This window comes from Eptatretus burgeri, chromosome 17 (genome assembly GCF_056783735.1).
Source record: "Eptatretus burgeri isolate ZD-2024b chromosome 17, Ebu_testis_v1, whole genome shotgun sequence".
Classification (NCBI taxonomy): domain Eukaryota; kingdom Metazoa; phylum Chordata; class Myxini; order Myxiniformes; family Myxinidae; genus Eptatretus; species Eptatretus burgeri.
Window position 1 is genome coordinate 22815986 of NC_140977.1, and position 27703 is coordinate 22843688.

The 27703-nt window shown below is 46.8% G+C and overlaps 1 protein-coding gene across 2 annotated transcripts in view; it reads left to right on the top strand.

Moving 5' to 3' along the window:
• Positions 1 to 1177: 1177 nt before the first annotated feature.
• Positions 1178 to 27703, top strand: part of LOC147009544 (KH domain-containing, RNA-binding, signal transduction-associated protein 2-like) — a 43799-nt gene continuing 17273 nt past the window's right edge. For both annotated transcript variants that reach the window (XM_085862407.1, XM_085862408.1), the window contains exons 1-2: positions 1178 to 1461; positions 26859 to 26980. In XM_085862407.1, the coding sequence (XP_085718533.1) occupies positions 1254 to 1461; positions 26859 to 26980 (330 nt within the window). In that variant the 5' untranslated portion in view covers positions 1178 to 1253. The remainder of the gene's footprint in view (positions 1462 to 26858; positions 26981 to 27703) is intronic.

Here is a 27703-nt window from a genome sequence, read left to right on the forward strand (position 1 = left end):
AGGAGGCACTGCATCCAGTGGTACAGCTGCGCTTCCAGAAAATGATGCAGCCACACGCTGCGTCCGAAACAACAACATAGTCAAACATGATATCTACATAAATACTGTGCATACAAACAATTATAACAAAAGTTACAAAAAACTAGTGCGTGCCCGTACATGCGTGGCTGTACGTGCAAAAAAAAAAAAAAAAAAAAACTTTCAAACCGCATGCCAGAAACAACAACCACACAGACCGTTCCTTCACTGTCGCGAAACAGCTGAAACGGATGAAGAAGAACGATATCAAACCTTGAAAAGGCACATACTCAGGTCCCCAGCGTCAATTGTGACGTCATATCAAACGAAGAAGAAGAATTGTCACATCAATTGTGACGTCATAGCACCGTGTCCTGTCATTGGTTTGGTAAATAAATGGCCATAACTTGGAAACCCCTTGTCCGATTAATATCAAACTTTGAAAAGGCACATACTCAGGTCCCCAGCAATATACCTGGCAAGTTTCAATTAGATCGGACCAGTGGTTGTCGAGAAACAGCGGTCACAGACAGACAGATAGACACACAGACAGACACTGCTGGAATTATTTCAAAAAAATGAACAAACAGAACAAAAAAAATCACCATAACTACGTGGTGACGTCCCTGAGCCAGTCACACGTTTCTCAACCACACTCGTCCCTCCAGCTCCCAATGAAATGACGTCATAAGATTGATGGATTTATTTAATTCGGTGTTGGTGTGGCGCAGGCACGATGGGCCGAAGGACCTCGTCGTGCGTCAAATTTCCTTGTCGTTCCTTGGAAACCATATTCCCTCAATCTATCACGCAATAATCTGTACCCTCCCTTCAAGTACGCATCAGAAATATTTATTGGAGAACGAGAGGAAAACATTTACGGTCGTGCAGTGTTGGTTTATTAGGCGGTGTATTGGTATCCCCTCGATACACTGATAGGTTGTTCTTCTTCAACAATTTTTTTTGTTTTTTTTCTCCTCCCCGCCTTGCACTATTTCTCCCTTTCTCCAAATTGGAAACATCGTGAATTTCTTTAATTTATTTCATTCTGCTGCCTACTGCGAAAGAATACTAAATGGCGCATTTAATAATAATTACGTTTCGTGCATTCGTGTCAGCTAACTCCATTTCCAATTTCATTAAGTTGATACGAAAGTAAAAATTCATGGCAATTATTTCTGGAACACAAATAAATGAGGCTTTGGTCCCTTAATTCGTGAAGTCGAGAGCGCGTAATGGATTTGGAACTAGTTGACGAAGCGGAATGTTTTCGCAGTCCTGCGGAAAGCGGCGGTGAAGTGGAGCGCCGGACAACGTCGCCTGCTCATTCCATACCAGTACGCGCGATCATGGCTACCGAAGGGCAATACCTCAGTGAGTTACGCTTGGAGCGGACTGGTCTTGCATCCAATTTCAAGCATGCTGCCAAGCTCGTGACGAAAGGTAAAGTACGACGTTAATATTGACTTTTGTAATGGAGTTTGTAAAGATGCATGCATGCATGGATGGGTGTTGGTGTGAGGAAAATTTTTTTCCCCCCTTCATGGCGCCGCAGTGATAGCAAAAGAACGTGCGCGGCCGGAAAAATGAGGCCTTGTAGGCCTCAGGCTTTTAGCGTTTTCTTTCTTTCCTTTTTTTTTTTTTTGTTTTAAACTTGGGAATGCTTAAACGCATTCGTCGTTTATGTACTTCGTGTTATCGCGTGTAAGTGTTTTTGTTTCGGTCTAACGGTTATTAAGCATCCATATGCCAGGCCGAGCTGCCGTGCCCACGTTATGCTCTTGTCGCCATTGTCTTGGTTTTTGCCTTTCTCGATCACACCCCCCCCTTCTTCCTCCATCATCCCCACATTTATTTTCTTGTCTCGCCAAATATCTTCTGATAGTTTTTTTTTTCCACGTGTGCATTAATTAACTTTTTTTTTGGTTTTATTTGAAATTTGGGCATTTTTTTTTTTGTTTTATTCACTCGTGCGTGGGTTCGGACGATTTCCCGCCAACAGTAATGGCGCTCTCGAGTCGTGTGATGGGGCTCGTGGTTCCACGGTTTAAAATCTATTGTCTGATTCGATCCGAGATTTGAACAAAACAAATAAATCTCACACACTGAAAATAATCTCGCGGTTTTGGGTGAAAACCTTTCCATGGATTTCGAAGGCTCGTATTATAACGAGTTTAACTATATATATATATATATATATATATATATATATATATATATATATATATATATATATATATATATATATATATATATTAGTACATGGGCAAGCATTGGATTGACCTTTTGACGAGACTGGACCAATACACTTTCCACTACAATGTGTAGGAGGTTAACTTGGGGATCTTGCTGGGCTCGGATGGTCGAATAGCAAGCGCCCAACAGGTCAATATCTGCTTTGTGTTCCAATTTCTTCCACTGTGTAATTAGACCTAATTACTTTACACGTTCTATCGTATCATTGGTGCGTGCTCTTTATGAGAAGCTGGTGTGTTTTTATTTTATTTTATTTTTTTTTTAATGTGCGTTTGTTTTGTGTTGCTCGGCAATTTGCCTGTGCCTGCCTCGATCGAACTGCAGTGATTTCGAGCTTTAATGTTTCGATTTCGAGCTAATGTGGAGGACCAGTGTTGTGACGGGTAGTAAAGCAAAAGCACATGGTGCTTTCGATGCTTTAAATTACAATACTTTAAATGTTCAGATTTTATTTATATATTTTATTTATTTTCAATTGTTGGCTCAGATGTTTCCAAGAGTTATGTTCAGAACTGATTTCTCAAATTTATAACAATGGACCCTCTGACGTCCAAATAACGGAAGATCCGTTATCCGAAGAAAAAAAATATAAAAAAAAGGTGGCTTTTTGTGCTCTGGGATTGTTGGGTCCATTTTTTTTGGCCCTCTGTCTCTGCCCCTCTATACTCTTACACAAAAGAGCCGAAGAAAATTGTATCAAAATTTGTTATTTCATTAATTTTTTTTGAGCAGATTGTGGAAAGTCTTTGCCGACCGTGACTGGAGAGGACGAGTCCATATGTCCAGACAATGAGGTTGAGAGTGGTTGTCGGATTGTATAATCGACGTGCACATGTTTCAGATAGATATGTGACACCTCCCTGGTGTTTTATGTAAAGTTCAGAACAATACATATCCAGAATTGATTGAACTGTTTCACGTGTGGGTCATTACACACAACTGACCAGACAAGAGTCATTTTGTTGTCCGACCCTCAGATTTTTCCATCTGTTTTTAGTCATCCTCCCCAATAAAAATTTCCACTTGAACCAGTGACCAGCTAAAGGTCAACCTAAAGCGGGGGAAAAAAGTGGTCTTCCCAGAAAAATCACCCTGGGCTCAACTTGAATGCTACGTATGTATCACCTCGTTCGACTCGTGATGAATAGCGCTTTCAAGCGAAAAAAAAAACAAAAAAAAAAAACCCCACGTGCCCCATACTCACTCTTGGAAATTTTTCCAGACAAGGAGTAAGTCACTAGTTTTATTTGACCTTAAGCCCAACCTTTTACCCTGTTGGGGATGCAGATCCTAAAATTTGGTTTTGCTGTAAGAACTGTGGGGGACATTCCAAATTTTGTGAAACACTTTTGGTTTGCAGTCCACTCCCCCTCCCCCCAAACTGGTCATTCGCCCTTTGAGGCCATTAAGCATCTTGAAAGTAATTTTAATTTCCAGGTAAAAGTCCAATTTTATGTTTGCTTTGGCTGCAATGATCATGAATATGAATTGAAATCAAGTGTACATGATGGAAAAATGAAAGTTTTTTGAATCAATAAAAAAGAAATTGTGGCAATGGCAGAAGCTCTTACCCAGTGTTAGCTCCAATATCTGCCAATGTACAAGCATAAAGTAATCTAAAATTGCAAGGAAAATATCAGAGATACTTTAAAGTTTAGGGACACTATCTCATTACCCAGAGGGTGATTGTGTCCCCCCCACACACAGTAGCGGAGCCTATGCACCTACTTTGTGAGAAGAACCTTTAACTGAAACAACAACACCTGTGGCCAATTACATTTTTGCTGTGGGTAAACTTGCACATGCAATTCTGACAACCCAACACCCCCCCTTTCTCCCCCCCAAAAAAACCTCCCAGAGCCTCAACCTCTCCCTTCTAAATCTTTCCCCCTCCTCAACATCCTGCTGCTCATAACAGCAAACAGGCATTCCCACTTTGAAACGGTGTTGTATTTAACGCTTTCCACTCCCTATCATGCGATCAACGGCTTCACAGAAACCTGTCACAGCCACCTGTCCAACTCGATTTTAAGAGAAACTAGTTGGAAATTATAGCAAGGACCTGCAATAACCTCTGCAGTAAAAACACTTCTTGAGATAATGCCACAGCTATTTGGCGAGTATATAAACAGAATGCTTCCACGATCGCCGAGGCCCATCTTCACAAGGCCCCTAACTCCTATCGGCTCAAAATCCTTTTAACTGTTGCTTTTCTTGTTTTACACTAAAGGGAAAACTTATGGAGCTGGGAGGGAACGGCAAATGTGAAAATGTATGTAAATTGTAGGTGGAGTCAGGTGAACTGTCCAACCAATAAGTGGAACCCATGTGGTGCCACTCGCACACTGCTCCTTTTATAGTATAGACTAGACGACCCGTGAACCCGTTGGGTTCCCATTGTAACAGTGGTTGATAATAAAAATCATTTCATAAAAAAAAAAGAAGCTCCAGCGAACTATACCGCTGAAGTTGTTTGCATTGATCAAATACTCCCGAAGAGAACTTCACTGAATCGGGAATTGATTTTTTTCGTTGCCCGATTTGAACGAAACTTGACATTGCACGTCAATGTGAAGAAAAAAATAAAACGGAGAAAAGAAAGTCGAATTTTTTGTGCGTAATCTTCTATACACAATTTTATTTATTAATGAACACTGAAGTATTGGATAAAAATGGTGATGTTTATTTTATGCTTAAAAATAAATCGTTCTTTATCTCTTCTAAATGTTTGAGATATTGAAATAAATCATTTCAAGAAAGAAAAAAAAGATAGCTGCAGCGAACTATACTGCTGAGGTTTGCATTGATCAAATTTTCCCGAAGAGTACTTGACTCAGGGGTGCAAATTAACATATTTGTCCACCGGCCAGCAGGGCCGGTGACTAGAAAAAGTTTGATATCAAACACTTTTAATATATTCACTTGTACTATTACAGTACTGTAGGCGGCCTTTGACACTTTTTTTGACACACACGAAAACTGACTGACTCACTGTCTTTATGAACTGGCAACGAACAAAAATCATTAATAATGGCAACAAATTCATCACTCAGTCACAATTCAATCTGATTCAGAATGGGAGAGATAGACTGACTCAGAATCACTCTCAGAGTCATCTGACAAATTCTGAGTCAGACTGTCAGGTTGACTTTGGGTGCTACGTCGAGTACTACGCGCTTGCTACAGGTGGGGGTTTTGGTGATGTACATTTTGCGCCGATTAGCGAGGCTGGTTTCCAATAAGTAAAAAACCAATGTCACCCGCAGGGTGAACAGAGCTGCGATCCACCAGGAGCGACTCCTTGAGGAATATCTGCCTACGAGAGATTCCGATGAGAATCGTTCTACAGAGTAACCATGAAAAATATGCTTTTGCCTCGTAACGTCACCAAATGACATCATAATGTCTCAAGCTTGACATATCTAGAAAGCACTCATCGAGGTGTTCAATTTGAGGTACTACATGATATGGTTCCTAAAACTTGAAAATTTGACCTTGGGGTCAAATATGTTTGACCTGAGTCGCTAACCATGAAGGTCAAGGCCAATCACCACCAAAAATTAATCAGCTGAGCGTCAGACCATGAACTATATTCCCATGAAGTTTGAAGACTATCCGATCAAAATTACTCAAAAAATAAGGGTTTCGTTGACTCCCCTGATTTGCGACAAAGTGACCTTCACCTTTGACCTTGACCTTCAAAATTTTATGCACTGAAAGGGACCTCCTATAGGCCTCTGATATGCGAAGTTACAAAAATTTCCAATGATAACTGCTCTGCAGTGATTTATACGTGATTACAGACCAAAAAAAACAAAAAACATGAAGGTCAAGGCCAATCGCCACCAAAAATTAATCGGCTGAGCGCGAGACCATGAACTATATTCCCATGAAGTTTGAAGATGATCCGATCAAAATTGCTCAAAAAAATAAGGGTTTCGTCGACTCACCTGATTTGCGCCAAAGTGACCTTGACCTTTGACCTTGACCTTCAAAATTTTGTGCACTGAAAAGGACCTCTATAGGCCTCTGATATGCGAAGTTACAAAAATTTCCGATAACTGTGCTCTGCAGAATTTTTTTATACGTGATTACAGACAAACAAACAAAAAAACATACAAGCTGACTAACATATCTTGCAAAACTTCGTTTTGGCAAGATAAAAATAAATGAAGTTTTATTTTGGATGTAGAATATAATGAAATTCGAACACAAGGACGATGACACCAAGACGTTTGTTACAGGTGGGGATACATGTTTGCGTGCTACTACGTCGAGTACTACGCGCTAAACCGTCAAATCTCGTGCAATCGCGCGTGATTTGGAACGAAATGAAAACAGACAAAATGGCTGCCGCAGAATTACCGGTGATTTCTGCGGACAAAAACAGTAGTTCCAGTTGAGAAAACTAGTAGAGAAGCTAGTACAAATTGTACAAAATAACAGGAATCACCGGTGATACGCCACCCGGGCAGGTAAGTCAGTGTTGTGTACCCGCCCAGCACAAAAGTTAGGCGCCATTGGCGACCGGGCGGCCGTTAATTTGCACCCCTGTGACTGAATCGGGAATTGATTTTCTTTTTTCGTTGCACGATTCCAACGAAACTTGATACTCCACACGCAAGCGAATGGTGAGTAAGGTCTGCCGAAAATTTTTGTGCCATCGTGTACCGTTTTGGCTGTATTTCTGGAACATGCATCTATACATGTACAGTGGGGAGAACAAGTATTTGATACACTGCCGATTTTGCAGGTTTTCCCACTTACAAAGCAAGTAGAGGTCTAATTTTTATCATAGGTACACTTCAACTGTGAAAGACGGAATCTAAAACAAAAATCCTGAAAATCGCATTGTATGATTTTTAAATAATTAATTTTCATTTTATTGCATGAAATAAGTATTTGATACATCAGAAAAACAGAACTTAATATTTGGTACAGAAACCTTTGTTTGCAATTACAGAGATCAGACGTTTCCTGTAGTTCTTAACCAGGTTTGCACAGACTGCAGCAGGGATTTTGGCCCACTCCTCCATACATATCTTCTCCAGATCCTTCAGGTTTCGGGGCTGTCGCTGGGCAACACAGACTTTCAGCTCCCTCCAAGGATTTTTTATTGGGTTCAGGTCTGGAGACGAGCTCGGCCACTCCAGGACCTTGAGATGCTTCTTACGGAGCCACTCCTTAGTTGCCCTGGCTGTGTGTTTCGGGTCGTTGTCATGCTGGAAGATCCAGCCACGCCCCATCTTCAATGCTCTTGTTGAGGGAAGGAGGTTGTTGGCCAAGATCTCGCGATACATGGCCCCATCCATCCTCCCCTCAATACGGTGCAGTCGTCCTGTCCCCTTTGCAGAAAAGCATCCCCAAAGAATGATGTTTCCACCTCCATGCTTCACGATTGAGATGGTGTTCTTGGGGTTGCACTCATCCTTCTTCCTCCAAACACGGCAAGTGGAGTTTAAACCAAAAAGCTCTATTTTGGTCTCATCAGACGACATGACCTTCTCCCATTCCTCCTCTGGATCATCCAGATGGTCATTGGCAAACTTCAGACGGGCCTGGACATGCGCTGGCTTGAGCAGAGGGACCTTGCGTGCGCTGCAGGATTTTAATCCATGACGGTGTAGTGTGTTACTTATGGTTTTCTTTGATACTGTGCTCCCAGCTCTCTTCGGGTCATTGACCAGGTCCTGCCGTGTAGTTCTGGGCTGATCCCTCACCTTTCTCATCATTGAGGCTCCACGAGGAGATCTTGCATGGAGCCCCAGACCGAGGGATATTGACTGTAATCTTGAACTTCTTCCATTTTCTAATAATTGCGCCAACAGTTGTTGCCTTCTCACCAAGCTGCTTGCCTATTGTCCTGTAGCCCATCCCAGCCTTGTGCAAGTCTACAATTTTGGCCCTGATGTCTTTAGACAGCTCTCTGGTCTTGCCCATTGTGGAGAGGTTGGAGTCTGATTGATTGAGTGTGGACAGCTGTCTTTTATGCAGATAACGAGTTCAAACAGGTGCAGTTAATACAGGTAATGAGTGGAGAATGGGAGGGCTTCTTCAAGACAAAAGTAAGAGGTCTGTGAGAGCCGGAATTCTTGCAGGTTGGTTGGTGATCAAATACTTATTTCATGCAATAAAATGAAAATTAATTATTTAAAAATCATACAATGTGATTTTTCAGGATTTTTGTTTTAGATTCCGTCTTTCACAGTTGAAGTGTACCTATGATAATTACAGACCTCGACGTGCTTTGTAAGTGGGAAAACCTGCAAAATCGGCAGTGTATTAAATACTTGTTCTCCCCACTGTACATACATACAAGGTGAGAGTTTTCTTATTGCATGGATGTCGCTTGGTCCGAAAAGGGAATTTTATGACCTGGTAAAGGTCAACCCAAAGTGAAAAACTAAAATTTCAATTTTTATCAAATTTATGGCAAAATAACGTGTTGGGGTGGGGGTCTCCAAAAAAAGACCCCAAATGTATTTTTGGATAGATTTTGATGTGTACAAGAATCGGCATACTTTAATATCCGTGGATTTTGCTTTGAAATTTTTTTTTTTTAATTGAGCAGTCTTTGTCTCGTGCATGCATTCCAGCAATGCTTATTGCCACTTGGGTGAAGTTAACGGACCACATAGTCCAAACTGAACTGTCATTTTTCTTCAATTTTGCATTGTCTGGGGTTGTAGCTATGTAATAAAAAATGTGACTGTGCTTGCAGTGGGGCTTGCTTTTATCTGATGGGCTATGAACTTGCATGTGGAACTTGGATTTCCTTGTTACGATGACGGATTTGAAACTACCAAAACTTTCTTGTTGCCCTTTGTTGCCTTTTTGAATTGCCTTTTAAAAACTGCAAAGTGATGGAAACAAAAAAGTAGATTACCATGGTACTCTTACTGGAATCAACCTTAAGATCTGTTCTTATGACCAGAATCCAGGGTGTTCCACAATGATGTGAAACTTTTAAACTATAATATTGTTGTAGAATTCCCGCCCGTCGGCGTGCGATCGACCACATCCAACCAATAGCGGTCGCTTCGCCCACCGAACGGACAATCCAGTCACGGCTTTCCGGATCAACGCCGGAAACCAGCCACGGGTGTGTTTTTAACCACACCACAACCTTGTCCGCACTCTACCCGTGCTACATGGTCCGATCGCCAAATCTTTGATTTACCGAATTATTCGCGCGGGTCGGTTACCGAGAGATTGTACCTCAACGGGACCGCTTGGAAACGAGCCACTTGAGCAGCTCGCTTCCTTTTGGGATAACCGAGCGGGGTATTATCGTGCAGTCCCGTTGGACCCGATCACTTTGCCGGCTATTTAAAAACCAACTATATTCCGAGTGCAAGATGGGGCAGTTCAACGAGGGAATGGACGCAAAGAACAGGTTTACATTCACACAAGGACATTTATTATAATAAAGCACATATGCAATTAAACAAGGCAAAACACGTATGCAATTATACAAGCAACAAAAGCACGGCGAAAGAACTATGAGTCTATATGAAATGCGATGCAAACATTTACAGCACACGAAGCACTTAACAATTTCCTACTTATTGGATGGGCACACACACACACACACACACACACACACACACACACACACACACACACACACACACACACACACACACACACACACACACACACACACACACACACACACACACACACACACACACACACACACACACACACACACACACGTGGCAGAGGCCTTTAATAACAGGCTCCAGCTCGGAGGACAGGTGAGCTGAAACCCAGAGCCTCTCCACCTCGTGTGGTCTTCAAGTTGTTCGGACCCAGGCTCCAGCGAGAGCGAGCTGGATCCAATCGCCAAGCCGCGATCCTTCCCGAGCTCCCACGAATCCTCCCGCACTTCTCAACACGTGCTGGTGAGACGAGGCGCCGATCCTTCCAGTCGATGCGTCGCTTCCCCGAGGAACCACCTCCAAGAAGAGGTCGATGAGTCGCACCAAGCCGGGAACCAAAATGGAGAACAAAGAGCTCCACGAACCAAGAAGAAAAAGCCACCACTCGCAGCTCGAGCCAAGCGACCAGCTCAACTCTCTTCCAAACAAAGCAGCTCGAAGCAAAAAGCTCTCCCAAGCTAAGCAGAAACCGAAGCTCACTGAACCACCAAAGCAAAAAGCCTCCTCCCGAGCCAGGCCGCAGCCGAAGCTCACTGAGCCAGCCGAAGCAAAAAGCTTCCGAAGGCCTCAACCCGAACGCAAGCCAATCAGGACCTGATGGTCTGCTGAACGACTCCCCTCAACTCCTTTCTCCAACTCTGCCTCTGAACAATAGAAAAGATCTCCTCTTATCCTTCTCCCAGCGTGACTCATGCCCTCGTGCTCAATCCCCCGCTCAGCCACGGGTGGGAGGGAGTTGTTGACGTCATGAGTCACGGGATGGCAGGGTGGTTCTTCCTCTTCACTGAAGAGGGGGAGGGATTTCTCCATTGTTCGTTCCCTAACTATTAAATCGTTCCACAGCGCATCTAATCAATTTCTGGACATTTAAACAATGAAAGGTGAGCTATCTTGGGAACAAGCACTTATCGACATAGCTGACTAAAGGAACCTGTATGTTGTGTGCAATTGAATTCCCAAATTCGTAACTATGTTATGGCTTTGGAAAACTTACCCCAGGGGGAGAGCATACATCATGTTACGGTTCTCGGAACCGTATCCATACAACATGCAGTTGTCCCGAGTCAGTTATTCCATTCATATACGTGTAGTTAGGTCCCTACCTTTTGTTTCGTGGGAAAGCAAGGGGGTGTGTTGCGATGGGTTATTAGTTAGGATTAATAAATCATTTTTCCCCTTTTATTTTATTTCCTCCTTTTTACAGCGCAGCGATATCGCGCTGTTTTATAATTGGCTATTCTGTCCTGTGTCTTATGGTGGCGTCCGTCCCTTTGATCTGAGGACTATAAATAGAAATTTGTCCAACATCACAACTCTTCCCATCATGCATGCTAATTCACCATGTCTACATTTAAATTTTATAACGCAAAATTGTTTCATCATCCTTAACCTTGACTTTTACTGCTCCCAGCCGCATGATATTGAAGTATTCGCTTCTTATTCTGAGGTAAATTCATCTCGCTTGCTCCCCTCGTTTCGCTGTCCACAGCGTACCACAGTCAACTCGCTGTATCCGGAGTCTCGTTTTCTGAGGCAAAATCCCGACGTTCGCTATGGAAGCCGCATCGACATCCACCTTCCCAACCCCATACATGCAGGGCTTGAGCGGGCCAAACTAGCATCTGGCCAAAACCCTGCCCAGAAAGTTGGACCACATGAAGGCCTGGTCCAGTCGGGATGCTCAGATCAGATGATGACGTCGGTTTCTCCATGGCTCCTCCCTGAGCTCCGTGATCTATAAAGTACGGAGCAATTCTCAGAGTTGGGGTGGATGGAAAGGAAGAAGTCGGTCGGAGTTGTTGGATGCGAAGGAATTTTTTTTGTATACCTTGTCGAGGCTGGTGTGAGAGCTAACAAACAATGCACAGCAAGGGGGGCATGAGACGGGTGGGAGTGGGAAGGACAAAACTGGGGAACAGACATTAGATCTGTGGAAGGGAAAGGGATGGGGAACACGGAATACAAGATAGACATTGCAGGGACTTTCAGGAAGGAAAGCAGGGAATTTGAAGGAGGTGGGCTTGGGTGGATTATCAAGGGGTAGAAAAGATTGAGGATTTGGATGGGGGATGATAGGTGGTGGTGAACAGCTGTTTTGAAGTCCTGGAGGAAAGAATGGGATTGAATAGAGTGAGAGCGTTTATTCTAAAGGTGGGGAAAAGGAGAAATGAATTGAGTTGAATGGGATGGTTGTCGTTGGATGAGAAGGTGGTTGTTGTGGGAGGCCGTTGGAAGGAGAAGTGTGAAAGAGAATTGAAGGAGTTGTTGCAAAGGTGTTCCGGCTGCTTGGCTCTGCTTACGTCTCACCTCGACGGCCAGCCTACTGGGCCCCACCGACACGACCTTGACCAAACCTCTTGTCTGGTCCTGCTAATGCTCAACTCTCACCATTTTTGGACTCCGCTCTCCTCCACTCAAGCTCCTGCTGCAGACACGATTACCACACATGCGGCTGTGGACTGAACTGCACAGCTTTTGTCGGGCGCCGCACCACAGAGCATCCCTTCCCTGAAACGCTCAGGTACCAAAAACTGTGACCTCAACTCCCTCCCTCCCTCTCTGGCTGCAAAAGTCCTTTGCCTTTCATTGGATTTATTTTGTCTGAGTGTGTTGGCACCTGTCTGTTAGATAAGCCTGTATAAGATCTTCATTGTTGTGATTGCTTTTATTAATCTCACGTTAAGTCTGCACTGACTGTCTGCTTTTGTCAGTTGCTTGTATAACTGTTGCACCCCACACCTCTCATCTTTCCCTGCATTACATCCCCAATAAATCTTTTGCTGTGCCACATACTTTTCCTGGCTTTTTGTAAATAAATAATTGTTGTAGAAATGTTCCCAGCTCGCCTTTCTTTTCCTCCATTGGTCCAGCATGGTTCGGATCCAAGTTTAGCCGGATCTTTATTCCCAACAATCCGTTTCTTCTAGCCGGTACGTCCTTGGCAGCGCCGCTCGGCTGCATCCGGTTCGGACAAGGAGTACAGAGGGCGTGGTTCCTTGGTGGTTAAACCGTGTAGTTAATTAGGTAACCTGATTCTAGACAGGCGGACCCGAGGTCATGCGGTTGAGTTATTGGCGTCCACGGTCAGTTAAGCGACCCACCGCGTCACGGAATTACCCGTGAGCGGTGGCCTACAATTCCGGAGAGTCTGGTGGGAATCGACGTAGCTTTCCCCCACCTCGTTGTCTTCTCAGCTGGCCCGCAACAATAGACACGTAGGTGACCTGAGAATCGGTCATTTCATTCGTCTCTGTAGATAGTCCTTGGTCCCTTGTCAAAGGCCTTTTTTTGGGAGGCACGCGTTGGCTCGGCTGTTTGTCTTGTGCAATGTCTCCCCCCCCCCCTTCCCATTTCATTACTTTCAATTTTTCTTCCTTCACACAATTGTTCTCTTCAATCCCTCTGTTGTTTTCTATCTTCCTTCTTTTACCTCATCGGCCAGTTTCAATGGTCCACCAATAATCTCTCCAAACATCCTTTCAACAGTCCTTCCTTTACTCCATCTGTCTTGCCTTCAATTCCGTGGTCGTGCAGGGTTCTTTTTTCATGTTCCCTCCATCTCCGCATTGCTTGGTCACCCAAGGGGGGGCTCTCGCATACATGCTCGTGTAGCGTTTCGCATGCATGTTTGCGGTGCTTGGTGCTCAGCATGGCCTACGAGGCACGGCACTTCTTGAGGTCGTGGTACAATGCAACGCAGTGTGACGTGTTTTTCGCATGGAGAGGGGGGGGGTCATTTTGGCTTTAGGGACGGGGTGGAGGCTTCGTTAAAACTTGCCTCAGAATGGTGTAGCCATTTCCACAAGTGACATCGTGCCCCCGTCCTAATCAGCTGTGGACCAATGGGAGGAGGCAGAGGAGGGCTGGTGTGAGGAAGAAAGGCGCAGAGAAGGACACGTGACAAGCTCACACGAGCAGGGGCGAAGAGCGCTCCTGAGCAGACGGATCAGAAAACAGAAGGGGAAGAAGCAAAAGGCAGAAAGCAGGGAGGGCAGAAGCAGAAGTTAGAAACAAATGGGACAAGCTCACCTGAGTAGAAGACTGACAGAATGAGAAGGCTCGTGAGGGAAGGAACACAAACATGAGGAAAATGAAAGGAAAGTTTCATGAGCAGTTGGTGTCGAGCTTCTGTGGAAAAAGAACACTCTTTCCATGAGTGTCAGCCGCAAAGGACTAGGAGGGTGAATGGTGGCACCTCATTGACGAGAGCCTCAGGAAGAATCTTTAAGTCTGTTTTATTCTTTACCTGTGAGTGAATGATGGCGAAGGCTTTCGTTTAAAATTAAGTGAGATTGAAGAAGAATATGTTCTGGGTAAATCTGCTCATATATGCCTTTTTGTTTTCCTCATAAATACTTGCTTTAAAGTTTAAATGATTGCTTGCTTGTGTGTTTGTAATAAATAATTGTTTGCTATTTCCAATCTGTCTCGGTTGTCTCTTCCTTTATTGGTCCGATGCAGTGTACAGGTAAGGTTAGATGGGACATTCTACCCCAATAATTTGCTTTGCCAGTGCACACTCACTGTAGCGCTCGGCAGTAATCTGATTGTACGTTGAGGGCACTGACTCCGATAAACCGCCCGTCCACAGGTGAGTTATCACGCGAAGTAGTTTATCCCTGCCCGGATTGGCCGTGTCAATAGGCGTTCATGGTTGCTTAGCATCCTGCCAGTGTGTGGTGTTGTGTGTCCGGTGGCCTCAGGACCTGTTGTTCAGGAGAGAACGAAGTGCTTCCCCTCGTGGCAAGCCTGAACCCCAGATCCACGACAATATATATTTTTTGTTTTTGTTGAATAAAACATTAAGTTAAATGCTTGTCCTGTAAGAAACTCATGCAATCACGGGTGTGATATGTTGATACAACTAAAGGTAAAGTGAAGTGGAAGTATTGTAACTCGGACTGCAAATTTATTATTGGAAACCCATTTTTTTTGGACATAAATTGTAGTGTCGTGGCAGAGGTGCGAACATGCAGACACGAGCCGGAGGGTAACACAACTCCGCTTTATTGCCTCGAGCGAGAGGGTAGGCGAAGGATGCCCGTAACTCCGCTTTAGTATGCGCTCGATGCACTCTACAGGCGCACGACCTACAGGACACTGCTCATGATACCACATGCCGCTACTGGTGCTACAAGTCCCGAGCGGGCGAGTCGGGACATATGAAGCCACAACCACGTGACCACCACCATCCGTGGCGAGACCGGAGGTTTGCGCTCCATGGCGCCAGACACGTCTGATCTTGGCAATATCAGGGGTGGGGGTGACGCTGAACAGCGAACCTGCCCCGGCTCCCCGCCATCAACTCGAACCAGGCAATTAGCCGGCTCCATTACCAGCTGTCCCACACCAAAACCGCGCAACATCGCCCCTGCCACCGACCCCTTAGGTCACAGCAAATCCAGCCGAGACTTCAATGCACGTCCATACAGACGATCAGCATTGACTGGATACACAGCAGTGTCATACAACAGCAAAAACATCGTCTGCGCAGATGCAAACCTCTCTTTACGTACAGCGCGTTCCCACAGTATAATTCTAACACATGAGAGTGCAGCGGACTGTCATCGAAGACCGAGATCTGGAAGACCTCTTTATTCGCAAATATTGTCCACAAGTTCTTCACATCATAGAAAGCATTGATCCCAATCAAACACATTATGCTCGCATGCGGACCGTCGGCATTTGCTTTTATAATGCCAAGCTTAATCACTCGTGCCGCGAGAATCAAACACACCACAATTAACAAATTATGAACCACGCTGCGCGCAATCCTCTTGGTTGTCACGACGTTGAGGCGACTTGCGTTGCAGGTCCTCATCTGAACGTCGAAGAGGACACCGTCGATGGCCGCGTTCCGTGAACTTCTTGAATGCGACCGGTTCGCTCCACTCCTCCGTTGAAATCGCCTGAACGACACGGGCGTGTACTATCATGAGCGCAACGCAAGCGCAAGAGCCCGTCACAGCTGGCATGCTCCCCGTTGCTCCAGAACCGTATATCGTAGTTGCAGGAAGCAATGAACGGAAACCCATGTTGTATCGCCGCGGCCCCTGCCACCGGGACCTCGCCCTCGGGTCTCGGGGGAGGTACGGGGCCCGAAAGAGACACAGGCGCACCTGGAGGTACGAACTCCGAAACGGGAACCTCCCCCCCCCCCCCCCGACACTCTCGGCTCGGCACGGGACGCCCAAGGTGAACGACTGGCGCCGTCCATTCTAGCCTGAGGCTAGCCAGCCAGTCTCGGCCCAAAAGGGCGGGCCCTCCCCTCGTACCACAAACAATGAGAGCAGGGCGCTTTGATGTTGGTAGACTACTGAGACGTCTGTCACAGCAAGCGGCGTAATCGCTTCGCCGGTGTACGTGTACAGCAAAAGGGTCGCCCTGACCAGGTGAATACCGCGGAGTTCACGAGCGGTCTGTTCGCCCATGATCGACACCGTGGCCCCGGTATCAACTTGAAACACGATCGGTGCCCTGTTCACCTCGACCTCCACTGTCAGTGGTCTTGTTACCTTCGGACCAATTGAAAACAGGCTCAACATCGGCTGCATTTCCTGCTCCGGGCCGCCGGGATCGCTATGCCCAGGCTGCAGGCCGCGCTCCAGGTCGCTGGGGTCGTCCCGCACCTCGCTATCCATGACCTTAACGGCGGCCAACGCCATTCGACAGACCCGCTTCAGATGTCCCACCTTGCGACAATGCAAACACACGGTGTTTTTATACGGGCACACCCGCCGCAGGTGCTGTCCTCCACACCCCCAGCACCCCTGTGTGTTCATCTTGCCGCCCGCGCGGCCGTGCTGCGGCGTCCGGCCCCGGCCTGCACCGAAAGGCGTGTGTGTGGCCTGGGGCACCTGGGTCATCGCGTGGACCCCCCGGGGTCACCCGACATGCTCAAGTTGGGATCACCCGTCACGCCCTGGCCGGCGATGGCTCGGACATCTCAGAGTCTGCTCGACAGCTGAAGCAGTCTCGACCGCCGAGTGGAATGTAACGTCGACGCCTCGCATCCGCAGAATCGCCGACAATTTTCGCATCTTGCAACCCAGAAATAAAGCGATCCCTGAGACGAGCTGGACGCTCCCCCGCCGTGAACTTGCAGGCCACGGACGAATGCTTCACTCGCGCCACGAAATCGGCGACGCGCTCCTCCGCACCTTTCGCAAGGTGATCGAACTGGTATCGAGCCAGCTACAATGACTTCTCCAGCGCCATGTGGGCTTTCATCTTCTCTACCACGTCCTGAAACGACAGCCCGTCATCACTGGGCTTGTCCGGCGCCACCAAATCACTCGGCAGTCGATAATGTTCCGTTGATAGTGAGGCAAGCAAGATCGATTTGCGCTTGCTCTCGTTGTCTACATCATTCGCGTGGAAATAGCACCCCGACTGTTCTGAAAACAATTCGAAGTCGTCCCCGACGAAGACGGGCACTCGTCTGTGCGCCGTGCCCCGACCTTCAACCATCTTCGAGCCTGGCCTGCCGTCCACTCGACGTGAATTCGCAGGCGACGGCGAGATGTCTCACCCGTGCGGCGAAACTCGCGATGCGCTCCCCTGGGCTCCTTGCCAGGTGATCGAACTCGTACCGCGCGAGCTGCACTGATTCTCCCGGCGCTCTGTGTGCCCGACAATCTAATTGCTCCTGCAACGACAGTCAATGCCGAGGAAAACAGGCACTCTGCGCACGTCTATCCGAAACAGCCTCGTCGCCAAACTGTAGTGTCGTGGCAGAGGTGCGAACAGGCAGACACGAGCCGGAGGGTAACAACTCCACTTTATTTCCTCGAATGAGAGGGTAGGCGTCGGATGCCCGTAACTCCGCTTTAGTATGCACTCTACAGGCGCACGACCTACAGGACACTGCGAATGATACCACATGCCGCTACTGGTGCTACAAGCCCCGAGCGGGCGAGTCGGGACATATGAAGCCACAACCACGTGACCACCACCATCCGTGACTCGGGGCTCCGCCCATACAATACATGCTCCGCCCATACACCACATAAATGACCATTCTAAGTTTTTAGGCAAGAATAACTTGCTTCTGCTTTTAGACTGTCTATGTTGGTTTCTTGCTTGTGGTGTTGAACAAAATGGATATAAAAAAAATAATAATAATAGTAATAATTGCTCCGTGATTTGAACTCTGGACCTGCATTTTCACAGACGTGCATGTTAGGTGCTGAGCCACATGGTCAAACACTGGTCATTGAGTATGAAGACGACATCCATCCGGATGCTCTGCAGAGCGTCGGTGCTGCCGGGGCAGTCTCCTGGGTTATTGGGCACAATCCTGGACAGGTCGCCACTCTAACGCAGGATACTTGAGTGGCTCATTTATCCCAGCAACCTGGAACTCATTTTGCTGACCTTGGAAGGATGACAGGTTGGGTCAACTCCACCAGGTATTAATTCAAGGGCTGAGCAGGATTTGAGCTTGGGACCCTAGGATCCCAAACCTGCTACCCTTACCATGAAGCCAACACCAGGCATGAAATCGAAGTATATACACAAAATGTACATCGTATAATCTCGTGTACAAAAACAAAAGGGGGTGAATGTTTGTTTTTGTTTTTGCGAAAAAAAAATGACCCTAAACGAACGTTTACAAAAGTCTTGATACCTACGGTGGACACGCAAGGGTAGGTTTGCAGTCAGAAATGTGTGCGTCGCAGGTAGGAAATAAAAAGTGTTGCTTCGCAAACTGCAGTTGCAGTTGCTGTTGCAAACTGCAGAGAATGCAAAATTGAATAAATATGCTAGCTCAATTAACTTTCCTTGTGAGCCAACTAGAGTGTACGAGGTGCAGTGGAACACGAAGAGCAAGCGTGCCAGCATCAACTCCGCTTTATTGCGCGACCAGAAGCACATTCCTGCCACCCCTAGCGGGCGAGGCATGATATACGAAAACCCAATCATGTGAAACAGCACACTCCGCCTCTCGTAAAATGACGAAAAGACAATCTTAACATGACCAACTTAAACCCATCAACACTTATAATCCTCCAAGTACCGCGGCCGCACCCTGACCCGCCTCGGACGGGCAGCACCGCCAGACAGTCCAGGCTCAGACGCCTCCCGCCTCGGTCAAGGTGACACCCCCCCCCTCCGCCGGACTTGCGCCATCCGCAATACCAACCGCCCCCGACCGCCCAGCCTGCCCGACGTCCCCGGGTAGGACAGCATCAGGCGAAGACCCCCTGGGCGTCGGCACATCCGGCCCTGGCGATACAACGTCAGGTGCCGGCGACATTACAGGTGGGAGTCCCACATCGTTCGGCCCGGGGAGGTGTGGGGGGGGGGGTGACGCTGAACAGCGATCGTGCATTTGGTCCACGTGCCGCTTCCACACATCCCCACCATCAGTCCGCACCATGCAATTCGCCGGCCCCAGTACCACAGAGACCACCGCCGGCACCCATTTGGAACCGTGGAAATAATCGCGCACCATTACCTGCTGTCCCACATCGAAGCCGCGTCAGAGGCGACACCGCCCCACTCCCCGACCCGCCAGGTCGCAGCAAATCCAGTCTGGACCGCAATGACCGTCCATAGAGACGAATGGCAGGCGAATCACCCATGACAGGATGAACTGCGTTCCTGTAATGGAGCAAAAAGACATCGACCACCGTCTGCACAGGTGCAACCCCCCCCCCCCTGCGCAAAGCCCGTTTCAACATCTTAACAAACGACTCAGCTTGGCCATTCGTCTCAGGATGATACGGTGCGGACCTTAGATGTCGAATACCATTTTGGCGCATAAACTCATCAAATACACCCGCGATGAACTGCGGACCATTATCAGAGACCAGGATCTCCGGTAGCCCTTTATTAGCAAAGATCGTCCGCAGTTTCTCTACTGTAATGTTTGCTGATGTATGCTGCATTACTACAACCTCCGGCCATTTCGAGAATGTATCGATCACAATCAAAAACATTTTGCCATTAACCGGCCCCGCAAAATTTACATGGACCCTCTGCCAGGCTCTGTCTGGCGCAGGCCATAGCCCTGAAGCTCGACGCGGGTTATCAGCATCTGTTTGGCACGTGGCGCAACGCTTAATCAACTGCTCAATGTCTTTGTCCAACCCCGGCCACCACAACAGGCTACGAGCAAGACTCTTGGTCTTCACGATGCCAAGGTAACTGACATGCAGTTCTTCCAAACAACGCTGCCTGAACTTCGGTGGGATAACCGTTGTCATTCCCCACATAATGCACCGTTGGGCCAACGACAGCTCTGAGGCACGAGATGCTCGATCTGGGCATATCCCCGCTCTGCTGCGGACAGGGTCCGGGATGCAAAACAAACAGGCCGCTCGGAACCATCGTCCATCCTGTGGGAGAGCACTGCTCCGATGCCATATGCAGAGCTGTCGCATGCCAATAGGAGCGGACGCGCAGGACCGTATCCTCTGTGAGCATCCGCTTGACGCGGTCGAACGACACCTGGTGTGCAGGCCCCCAGGCCCAGCGCTCGTCCTTCCTGAGCAACCGTGTTAACGGCCCAAGTTGTGAGCTGAGCCCTCGCACGAACCTCTGGTAATACTGGGCCATACCAATGAACGAGCGCAGCTGCGTCTTGTCGCGAGGCGGTGGCATGAGTTTAATCGCTTCCACCTTCGGAAAACCTTTCAACAGCCCCTCCGGCATGATGATGTGCCCAAGGTATTCCAAGCGCTGCTTGAAGAACGCGCACTTGTCCCTGTTCAAGCACAGGCCGCACGCTTCTAGCTTTGTCAGCACTTGGGCAATGTTCGCAAGATGCTCGTCCGCCGTTTTCCCCGCAATGAGCACATCGTCCAGGTAGGTCTGAGCAGGCAGGCCAACGCAAACCTGATCCATGGCTTTCTGCCACAAAGCTGGGGCTGAAGCAATCCCAAAACAGAGTCGGGTATATCTATAGAGTCCTTGACACGTGTTGATTGTCAAAAGCTCGCTACTCCCGGGATCCATTGGCAGGTGAAAATATGCATCACGCAGGTCTAGCTTCGTGAAGTATTGACTCCCCGCCAATCGTGCATATATTTCATCGATTGACGGCAGTGGATATTGCTCCACGCTGAGCCCCGGGTTAACCGTGGATTTGAAGTCCCCGCACAATCGGACGTCTCCATTCCGTTTCAGCACCATGACAACCGGGGTGGCCCAATCTGAGCACGACACCCGTTCGATCACTCCACAGGCCTCCAGCCTATCCAGTTCACCCTTGACCTTGTCCCGCACGGCATATGGCACCGCACGTGGTTTACAAAACCGAGGAACCAACCCCTCCTTCAGGAAGAGTTTTGCCTCCATGCCCTTGAGTTTCCCAAGGTCGTCGCCAAACAACCCTTGATGTCTTTGAAGAATCTTCTCCAACTGATCCTCCCATCGGCTCGGCACGGGTTGCACAAGGTGAACTGCGGCCCAGTCTAGCCTGATGCGGTCCAGCCAATCTTGGCCGAGGAGAGACGGTCCCCTCCCCCCGCACGACGTACACCCGAAGCGTGGCGACCTGGCCTTGGTACCGCACAGACACGTCTGCCATCCCGACCGGCGTTATCTTCTCGCGGGTGTACGTGAACAGTGTGAGGTTTGTTTTGTTCACTTCGACTTCCACCGTCATCGGGTGCGCCGCCGCCGGTTCCGCCCCGGGTCGCCTCTCACATCGCCGTCCATGACCTTAACGGTGGCCGGCGCCCCATGGCACACATGCGTCAGATGACCCACCTTGTGACAATTCAAACACACAGTGCCTTTATACGGGCACGCACTGCGCAGGTGTCGACCTCCGCATCCCATACACGTACGCGGGGTCACCGTGCGGCCGCGCGGCGACGTCCGACCCGCATCGAAGGTCGTGCACGCGTCCCGGGGTGCTCGCGACCCCGCGTGGCCGGTGATGGCTCAAACATCCCCGAGAGTCTGCTCGACCGTCGTAGCTGCGCTGACTGCAGAGTCTAATGTAATGGCTTCACCCTTCAGCCGTAAAACCGCTGAAACCATCTTCGCATCTTGTAAACCAGCAATAAAACGATCTCTGAGCCGAGCTGGACGCTCCCCCGCCGTGAACTTGCAGGCCACGGAAGAATGCTTAATCCGCGCCACGAAATCAGCGACGCGTTCCTCTGCCCCTTTCGAGAGGCGATCGAACTGGTATCTAGCGAGCTGTAATGACTTCTCCGGCGCCATGTGTGCTTTCATCTTCTCCACAATGTCCCGAAACGACAGCGCGTCATCCCGGGGCTTGTTCGGCGCCACCAAATCACGCATTAGTCGATAATGCTCCGCCGAAAGCGAAGCGAGCAAGATCGACTTCTGTTTGCTCTCGTCGACCACATCATTCGCGTGGAAATAGCATTCCAATTGTTCTGAAAACAATCCGAAGTCGTCTCCGACGAAAACGGGCACATGTCCGTTTTTTCAACCATCCCCGTCAGCCAACTAGAGTGTACGAGGTGCAGTGGAACACTAGGAGCAAGCGTGCCAGCATCAACTCCGCTTTATTGCGCGACCAGAAGCACATTCCTGCCACCCCTAGCGGGCGAGGCATGATATACGAAAACCCAATCACGTGACACAGCACACCAACGACCATCCATATCTAGTGCTCAACTGTCTGCGGACGTCGTCCTTCAGATACTTTTTTTTTTCAGAGGTTGGTGGCAGGATTTGCACTCCGGTCACCGTAAAACCCTTCATTCCGCAAAACGCAAAGAAATCTGAAAACGCATTCCATTGGAGTACCTCCTGTGCAGCTGCCCTCTGCAGGGCAGCTCACTGGAATACTGGATTGAGGCAAAGCCTTTGGGACCCCCACTCTCTGATAGGGGGAAAACCATGGGGTAACCTTTCCAGGTCAGATTGAGGTAGTTTTTGTCGAGGTTGTGCTGAGGTGTTGTCCACCAGATGGCGGCGGTCTCCTTGGGTTAACCTGATGCGGTCTATTTGGGTCGGTGCCTGGAATATCCTATCCCTTAGAGGGGATGATCACCCATATCTTATCTGAGCTCAAGCGTTTGAACATCGGTATTGAAACACTCTTGAGGTTTGGAGACCGGGTAGTGGCGAGATCATGTTGGTTGGCTTATACCTACTATTGGTCTGGTCACTGTGATGGTTACCATACTCAAGGAGTTGCTGTAGCTGTGTCCAATAAGCTGACTTCAATGATAATTGAGGTAACACCGCTGAACGAGCTTATTATGAGATCAAGGATTCGTCACTCCTTGGGTGTCGTCTCCCTGGTCTCTGCATATGCTCCAACTGAGGCGAGTGATCTCACCGTGAAGGACACGTTTAATGCCACGCTCGAGTCTGTGGTTGATCAGTGCCCCAGGCAAGATACTCTCTCATCTTGGGGGATTTCAATACATTGACTGGAACTGATGGGGATGGTTGAGACGTCTGTTGGTCCCCACGTGTCGAACTGTGTACCAGAATAGCACCATGTTCCTTGACTTTTCAAGAAGTCATGGACTTGGGGTGGCTGGTTCATGGTTTCAGTGGCCACAGGCTCATCGTTGGACTTGATATTCCAATGCTGGTGTTGTGGCAAAGGAGATTGACCACATGCTCATTGTTGGTTGCTGGTGGATGATCCAGAGCTGTAGGGTCGACTGGAGTGCTCAGTTCCTCAATTCCGACCACAGGCTTGTGGCAACTCTGAAGTTTCAGCTTAAATCTGGGAGAATGGTACCATCCCAGCCGTGGCTGGATGTTGGCAAGCTAAAGGATGAGAAGGTAGCTGAGGAGTTTGCAAACGGGCCGAGTGTGGATTTGGGGGGTGGGGGGTCTGGGTGCTTTGGGGAATCCTGAAGAGTTGTGGAGTGCCTTCAAGACCACAATCCTTGGTGTTGGTGGATGTTTTTGGAACTACTGGATACCAAAATATTTTGCTCGATTCTTGTGGATCTTATCAAGATTTATTCAAAACTATCTTTGGGTGATTTTTGTGGAGCCCTCCCCCCCCCTCTTCCTCAAGTTATTTTGCTTTCAACTTGTTAAAAATAGCAAAAATTCAAAATTTTAGAGGGCTAATGACCAGGGTGGACTTGAAACCAAATGTTTCACAAACTTTCGAAGACTGATACTTGAGGGTTTTCCGGCAATGCAAACATTTTCGGATATGCAGGTTAAAGGGTTGAGCTGAAGGTCAATATGAAACTTGTCATTATTTACCCCTTCTGTTAAATTTCCAAAATTTCCTCAAACTCCAATCATTTTTAGTCCAGACATGATGGTAGAATGTGATTTTTCTGGTCGAGGCCACTTTTTTCCCACATTGGGTTGACCTTTGCCTGGTCACATGTCAAAAGGGGGGAATATATACAGTGCTCAGCATATATGAATACACCCCCTTTGAAAGTAAGATTTTAATCAATATCTCAATGAACACAAGAATAATTTCCCAAATTTTGACAAAATTGAGTTTTATAGAGCATTTGTTTAACTCATTACATGAAAGTAAGGTTAATAATATAACTTAGATTACAAAATCTTCAGTTTTACTCAAATTAGTTGATGCAAAAATGAATACACCCCACAACAAAAAATACTACATCTAGTATTTTGTATGACCTCCATGATTTTGAAGGACAGCACCAAGTCTTCTAGGCATGGAATGAACAAGTTGGCAACATATTGCAACATCTATCTTTTTCCATTCTTCAAGAACGACCTGTTTTAGAGCCTGGATGCTGGATGGAGAGTGATGCTCAACTTTCCTCTTCAGAATTCCCCATCGGTGCTCGATTGGGTTCAGATCAGGAGACATACTTGGCCACTGAATCACTTTGAACTTGTTCTTCTTCAGAAATGCAACAGTGGCCTTAGATGTGTGTTTTGGATCATTGTCATGTTGGAAAAGCGCATGACGACCAAGGGCACGGAGTGATGGAAGCATCTTCTCTTTCAATATAGAGCAATGAATCTGTGAATTCATGATACCGTCAATGAAATGCAGCTCCCTGACACCAGCAGCACTCATGCAGCCCCACATAAGGACACTGCCACTACCATGTTTCACTTTAGGCACCATGCATTTTTCTTTGTACTCCTCACCTTTGCGATGCCATACAGTTTTGAAGCTATCAGTTCCAAAAACATTTATCTTGGTCTCATCACTCCAGAGTATAGAGTCCCAGTAGTCTTCATCCCAGCATGGGCCCTGGCAAATCCGAGGCGAGCTTTTTTGTGCATGGGCTTTAGGAGAGGCTTCTTTCGTGGACGACACCCATGCATGCCATTCCTCTGCAGTGTACGCCGTATTGTGTCACAGGAAAGTCACCCCAGTTTGGCTTTCTACTTCTTTAGCTAAGTGCAGAGAACTTGCATCGCGATTTTCTTCAGCCCTTCTCATTAGAAGACGCTCCTGTCGAGGTGTTAACTTCCGTGGACGGCCTGTACGTCTCTGAGATGGTTGCAGTTCCATATTTGTTAAATTTTTGTCTCACTTTTGCTACCGTATTCTGACTGAGTAAATCTTTGCTGATCTTCTTGTAGCCTTCACCTTCCTTGTGTAAAATTATTTTCTTTCTCAGGTCTTGTGACATTTCTCTTCCATGTGGTGCCATTGCTGACAGCATGAAATGGGAAGGGGTTTTCTTTAAGTAACACCCTTTTATAGTCAACTGTCTGCTGGACACCTGTTTAATGAATAATTGGACTCACCTGTGGTTGAATTATTGTTAATTCGAATTTTGTAGTCTAAAATTTAGCTTTGCTCCTAAGACTTTCATTGGGCTGTACTCATTTTTGCCACATGGTCTTTCATGAATTTGTTAGGAAAATTCATTTTTTGTGTGTGCAAATTAATAAATCTTGTTTGCAATCAATAGCCCACATTTGTGGGAGTATTTTGTCGTATAGTATCCCATAGAAAATGTGGATTCTGAAAGGAAACTAAAGGTTTTCTGACAAATCTGTCGGGGTGTACTCATTTATGCTGAGCACTGTATATTGGATTCGATATATATATATATATATATATATATATATATATATATATATATATATATATATATATATATATATATATATATATATATATATATATATATATATATATATATATATATATGCCTGTTGTTGGCGCAGTGGTTAGGGCGGCGGCTTGGGATCCAAAAGGTCCTGAGTTCAAGCCCCGTTGGGCCACTGAATTAATACACCAGGGGGTTGACTCAGCCTGTCATCCTTCCGAGGTCGGCGAAATGAGTACCAGTGTACTGGGCCGGTGTATACCCCGGTTAAAATAGGTGTACCATATCCCTGTGTCATAAGAGGCGATTTAGGGTTGCGTCGGGAAGGGCATCCGACGTAAAACATGTGCCAAATCACTATGCGGATCATACAGATGATCCGCTGTGGCGACCCCGAACGGGAGCAGCCGAAAGAAGAAGAAGAAGATATATGTATGTGTGTATATATATATATATATGTATGTGTGTATATATATATATGTATGTGTGTATATATATATATATATATATATATATATATATATATATATATATATATATATATATATATATATATATATATATATATATATATATATATATATATATATATATATATATATATATATATATATATATATATATATATATATATATATATATAGACATTGTGTACTTGATACAAGCATGCAGCTTGGGCATATCGTTTTGGGATGGGGGATGGGGCAATTATCTCTTGGGGTCATCACAGGTTTGTCCTTCATTAACTGTGGTAGCCATTTTCCAAGTTGTATGAGGAATCAATATCATAATACTGTTTGAGAGTTTGTAATCAAGGTGATGTGTGTTGCTTATCCATATATTTATTATGAGCAATACAGGAGGCAGATTTAATGTAATGTAGGAAAAGATGACGATGGATTTTTTTTTTCCGCACCCCTTCACCTCTCCCCCCTCCCCCACCATCTGGCAGAAATGGATCGAGTGCAGAGTGGAGAGCCTACAAAAGAAGAACGGAAGTACATTGATGCATTACAGGGGAAGAACATGAAACTAACAGAAAAAGTTGTCATTCCAACTCGTCAGTATCCGAAGGTGTGGCTTTTGTTCAGTTTTTTGTTTTGATAAACTGCACATTTGGCCATCAAATTGTCAAAATTATTCTGATTCTTTGATTTTGCTTCCTCTTGGATTAATTGCAGCAACTTGTGGAACTCATTTTTAGGTCATCTCTTCGAGCATGACCTAATAATATGGGTGTCGATGTCCGTCCGTTCACAATGAAGTTGAAGCGGGAGATCTGGTCATTCGTGATCCTGATAGAGGTCGATGAGTCGTACACGATGGTATGACTTTCAATGTCACCTAAGGTCAAGGTGAAGGTCGCGAGGCCTTTGAAGTTGCGAAAATGACGATTTTCAAATTGTATCTCCTCCGCCATTTCTCAAGCGATCTTGAATTTTATTGTAGCATATGAATCTATGGGACAATATCTTGATTTGGTCTGGCCGGATTTTCGATATTCGCTTTCGTTTTCGCGTCACGTGACTTCAAAGTTGGCCAAAAATCCCTCCTGACCCGAGAACACTACACCCTAGTAACAGGAACTCGTGCTTGTTTCTCGCAGAGATGACCGTCACTCCAGCACGGGTGTATTTTTATTTTTAAAATAGCAGCGAACTCTTTTGTCTTCAAATATTCTTAACCCTAAACTTTTAGGTTTGAAGTCTTAAACTTGTGATGGGTATCTCAACATGGTGGCTTTGGTAGGTATACCTTGTTGGCAAAACTCTTCCAGGAAGTGCTTGTGTGGTACAT